Source organism: Lathyrus oleraceus, chromosome 1 (assembly GCF_024323335.1).
Source record: "Lathyrus oleraceus cultivar Zhongwan6 chromosome 1, CAAS_Psat_ZW6_1.0, whole genome shotgun sequence".
Classification (NCBI taxonomy): Eukaryota; Viridiplantae; Streptophyta; class Magnoliopsida; order Fabales; family Fabaceae; genus Lathyrus; species Lathyrus oleraceus.
Window position 1 is genome coordinate 390418910 of NC_066579.1, and position 5211 is coordinate 390424120.

Below are 5211 nucleotides of genomic sequence, written 5' to 3' on the forward strand. Positions count from 1 at the left end.
CACCTGCAAAATAAAACACAAGTTATCATGATTATGCATGTATGCAGTGCATATCCATATGAAGGACACTCTGTCTCTCGACCCTGGCATCATCGAGACAAATAATAATCCGGCATCAATATTCTGATTAGCAGTGTTTGATTTTGTCGTGCAGATCGGAGATATGTGATTTAGCAGGATACCCCCAACCATGTGTGTGCCTGTGTGAGTGCATACGGCAAAGCAAATAAAGCTTGAAGATTAATCACTGACTGAAAATAACCATCACATAACCAAAGAGTGCACAAACAGTGTCATAGTCATACATCAACCAGATAAAATCAAATACAATCCTCCAGAATAGGAAAGAAATACAGACAAGTGAATTCCGTCAACAAGCCTGACGGTAATTCACAACAAAAGAAAGATCTAACTGGATGAGGGTCCCGCAGATGGCCCTATCTCGCCTTCCATCCTTGCGAACTCTGCGGCGAACCTGAGCTCTATGTTCTCCTGCTGTAGTCTTCCAACTTCCTTCTGATGAATCTTCATCTGTCTGAAGTAGTGGTCTCTCTCTGCCATGTAATGATCTCTCTCGGCCCTGATCTTTGCTTTCTCCGCCTCCCACTCTGCAGCGAGGACTCTGGCTCTCTCATCCCTCTGATCCCTGACTAGGATTTGCCTCCTCTTCTCATCTTCTATCACCTTTGATGCTCTGAACAGCTTCTCCTTAGTGATATCATGCTCCTTTGCTGAAGATGCCAAAGCCTGACTAACCTTCCCATAGTAGGCGGTATCCATCTCGAAGCGCTTTGCATTCAGGGCATGCCGCTTGTCTTGATCTTCCATCTTTGCTTTGAGCTCCTGATTGGCTCTCTGAACCCGAGCAACATTCATCTCCAATTCCGTCTTCTCTGCAAGCAGCTGATCTCGTTCCCGCTTCATCTCTAAGAACTCATCCATACTGACAGTAGAAGGAGTCTCCTCAACCAACGGATACCACGGATCGACCATAGGAAACGGTAGACAAGTAAGCTCCACTCTCTTTCTGAGCCAATCATCGAATGGAGGAAAAGATCTGTTGTTAGCCCTACCCCAAGAAGCCTTGCCTTTCCTTTGAATACTGCGCCATGCATCGGATATCTGCTTCACCCTATCCTGATTACCCTCAACCGGGAAGTACACAGATTCCTGAACATCACTCTTGTATGGTGGAAGCTCCATAGCGAATCCCATCTGCCTCTTAAGAAGTGTCGGGTTATAATTAATGCAACCCTGCACCCCTATAAGTGGCACATTGGGAAAACCCCTGCAACTGCAAATAAAATCTTGGCCAACCCCGCTGCTGTGAGTCCAATCTATGTCCTTAGCCCTCAAACCCATCAGTTTGGTCGCCCAATTAACATTCTGACCCAGAAGAACAAAAGCACCCTTGGATGGCAAGTAACCCATAAACCACTTGACCAATAACTGCGCACAGCATCGAATCAGACCCCCACGCCTCTTCTCATTCCGGTTATGAACCGAATAATAGACATCTCCAATCAATGTAGGGATAGGATTCCTTCGAATAAACAAGCGGATGGCATTGATATCCACAAAGTTCTTCTGGTTCGGAAACAGAATGATCCCATAAATGCTCGCCGCAACCAGAGCACAGACAGCTTCCCAATTCCCCAATTCTGACTGCTCTTTAGCCTTAGCCTCTAGGAAACTCAGATGAAAACCAGGCAACTTACCCTTCTCCTTCAGATTACCCTTCACAACCTCTGGACTCAGATAGAAGGCACGAGAAATCCCACCAATATCAGGTTCTTCCTTAGTAACACGGAAAGGAACCTGATCCCTGATCTGGATATTCAAAATATCAGCATAATCTTCCAACATCGGCCCTAGCACGTAATCTGGGAAGACGAAACACCTCAGCTCAGGATCGTAAAACTGAAGTAGAGTATGGATGGCACTCCTGTCTCTATCCATGAGCCTGAAAACTGTCTTCAGAATACCCCCATACACCTCACGAAACAACCCCACATGGTCAGGAGTGATCAACGCTATCATATCCTTCAGCACACTGATATCCGGGTCAAAGAAACTGTAAGCAACATCATCCTTCAAGCCGGGTCTTCTCATCTCTGAATAGAAAGTCTCTCAGCCAAGATCTCGATCCAAAGGGTCCCTGCATATGGGTAAACATGTGTTAGATGTAATTAATGCAAGATGCAATGATGCTGATGAATGAATGCAATGCGTTGCCATCCTCCAAGCCATCTGGTCATCTGCACTGAATCTGGGCTCTGAACTGATCATAACCATCTGAGGAATACACAATCACAATTCTGACCCACGGGTTCCGAAATAAACGGAAGACAGATACATCATCATCACCACCGCTGGTCTCTGATCAGACACACCATCACCATCTGAATCGGCCCAGGGAATCTGAAATAAACGGGTCCCCACTAATAAATATCTCGGCCCGGGGAATCCGAAATAAACGGATCCCCACTGATAAATCACGGACAGCACTCCGGCGTCACGGCAATAAATGACCATAAATCCGACTTATAAACATGTCTCTGAATCACTGATCAAAAGTCACCATCTGATTATGCATCTGAAAGAATCACCCTCCCCTCACAGGTAAATTCTAATCAGGTCACCCTAAGGCGGATAATAGTCTCAACGATCGGGCGGAGATACTCAATGGGTTTGCCCTTGCGGGTGTGCCATTGTAGCTCCCTTAAGATCGTCTAAACCAAAGATCCGGGAATGATCGGTCACCAGAGTCAACAGCTCAAAAGAGATAACCCAACCAAAGTGGAGAACCCCACTGGAAGAGCACTTCTCAGATGAACCTCGTCCGACTTGTGGTATGTCACGTCGCAACAATATGCCCAACCGACACATGAGCGACGTGAGACCACGCTAATCCTAGGTGTATACTCGGGCCTGGGTTTTAGCCCCACTCAGAATACCCACCCCAAAGTAACAGAACCACCTGCAGAGGAAGATGGCAACATGACAGTAATGATGCATGCACGTATTAATGCAAGTATATAAACAATGGTTAGTATAATAAATGCAATAAATAAACAATACAAGCAACCAAAACCAATCCTAGAACGCTAGGAAGGACTCGCTTAGGGACGATGGACCAGCATAGGTCTACATCCAGATACTCCCCAGCAGAGTCGCCAGCTGTCGCATCCTGCGAAAAATCAACCGGCGAGCCTAAAAATAAAGCACACAGAGCCGCCACTAAACGTTATTTATCCCAAGATAGGGAAAGGAAACGCTCAGAGAAACCTGGAAAGACATGGTCTCGCGACCAGAGAGAAAAGGTTCGGGAGTCGGTTACGCGAGGGGAAGGTATTAGCACCCCTCACGTCCTAGGTACTCCTAGGGATCCACGTCCTAGAATAAAGAAAAGGTTGCTAAACATCACACACACACACGGGGAACGCAGGTGGGGTTAGGAGGAACGAGCTCGATAAGGTATCGCACCTTATGCCTACATATCTTGTCTGGAACAAGAATCAGAGCCACTGTAGTTCGGCTTACGCACGCCAAACAACACAAAACAATCAAACAAGATGGCAAACATGGAGCCCGACAGCCACTTACTGGACTTACGTCGGCATCCGAACCAAAACATGTACAAAACGGCAAACGTGGAGCCCGACTGCCAATTACTGGACTTACGTCGGCATCCGAACCCAAACATGCAATCAGATAACAAGTTAACGCACACAAAAAGAAAAAAGGTTGCCCGGAGTGGTCTCGCACGACCACCTGCCTACATACCTCGTCTGGCACGAGGATCAGGGCGATGTAGTTCCCCTGAAAGGGACTAAATTGTTAACCAGAAACAGAGGGGAAAACACGACACTAGGGAGCTGAGACTCGAGCCTAATGTTGTCATGCATCGTTAACCCTAAGTTCAGTTTTCTATCCTACTTGCATAAACAAGCCTATCCTAACCAGGAAAGAAGCTAGCACACAAGCATACAATCATATCAAATGAGAACAGGCATCTCAAACAAACATGTCAATCAAATAATCACAAAACACCCACTATAACCAAACAAGAGGCTCAATCAATGGGGTTTGACCGCCGAAGCGAGTCGTCTGTACGGGCTGTGTTTGCTCTTAACCTTGCCATTACGAGGCTAAGGTGAAGCAGATGAAAGGATGAAGTGAGGATCAGACCTCACAGCTCTTATCCCTAACCAGGGAGAGCTGACAAATGAGCATGGGTCCAGAATAGGGGAACCCTTCTATACTCGATGACTCTGACAGAATGTGCACTGCACAAGATCTTGGGCTTTTGATCTCAATGCTACAACCATGTAATGGGAGCAAGGAGACGACTCACTGAATAGTGGGGGACAGGTTGCTTGTCCCTACCTTCCACCAATTGCCTTACTTGAAGGGCTTTTCCTGCTTGGCTTAAAAATAAACATACACAAGCATTGCCTCTTAAGGAGGACTTCAGTCAATTTGCCCGGCCCGGTAACAGCCGGGTCTCCAGACTACATGAAGTAAGAAGGTTATACCTCTATGCAAGTTGCTTATGCAAAGCAAAGCAAAGCAATAGTTCACAAGGAACTGAGCAACTAAAGTACCTGGAAACAATCAAACTCAGTCAGTACTCAATTAGACAAACTATACAGCAAACAATCAAACAGTTTAAACAATATAACACAAAGCAAGCTCAAGGCTTAAGCCCAAGCTCCAACACCTACAAAACAATGTTATGTTAGTGTACAAACATCCACAACATCAATTAAAATCAACTTGTATCATTCTCCATGTACATTATGCTTTTGATCCTGAAAAATCAAGCAAACATTAGCAACTAGACCACTAGGCCAAGCCTAGGGTCCAAAGGCAATAAAAACTCCTAAACAGCAAGGTATCCACCATCCAACATCAAATTATCATCAAACACAAGCAAACATCATTGGTCTCATGTTTATATCATCCATCATATTCAATTCATGCACAAAACAATCCATATGAGGTCAAATGAACCACCAAGCATACAAACAGAAGTATTGCATTCAAATCCCTATCAAAATAAATCCAAAATTCTCAAATTAAATACACCTAAACAGGGGTCAATCAAGGTCTACCATGTCAAATTTGAGCTTAATTGGGTAAATGAAACCATGTCAATGAAAATCATCAAAAACAGACACAATTTCATGCTTCAATTCACACCATCAA

The 5211-nt window shown here is 45.1% G+C and overlaps 1 protein-coding gene across 1 annotated transcript; it reads right to left on the minus strand.

The window, feature by feature from the left end:
• Positions 1-248: 248 nt before the first annotated feature.
• LOC127073746 (uncharacterized) lies at positions 249-4556 on the minus strand. The gene is made up of 2 exons (XM_051014954.1): positions 4539-4556; positions 249-2158 (listed from the first exon to the last, which is right to left on the minus strand). Exon 2 carries the CDS (start codon positions 2110-2112, stop codon positions 409-411), a length of 1704 nt encoding a protein of 567 aa, XP_050870911.1. The 5' UTR covers positions 2113-2158; positions 4539-4556; the 3' UTR covers positions 249-408.
• Between the last annotated feature and the right edge of the window lie 655 nt (positions 4557-5211).

What these genes read in the sequence shown, in the direction of transcription:
- LOC127073746 (XM_051014954.1), bottom strand. Translation starts at nt 2,112, where the DNA reads ATGAGAAGACCCGGCTTGAAGGATGATGTTGCTTACAGTTTCTTTGAC.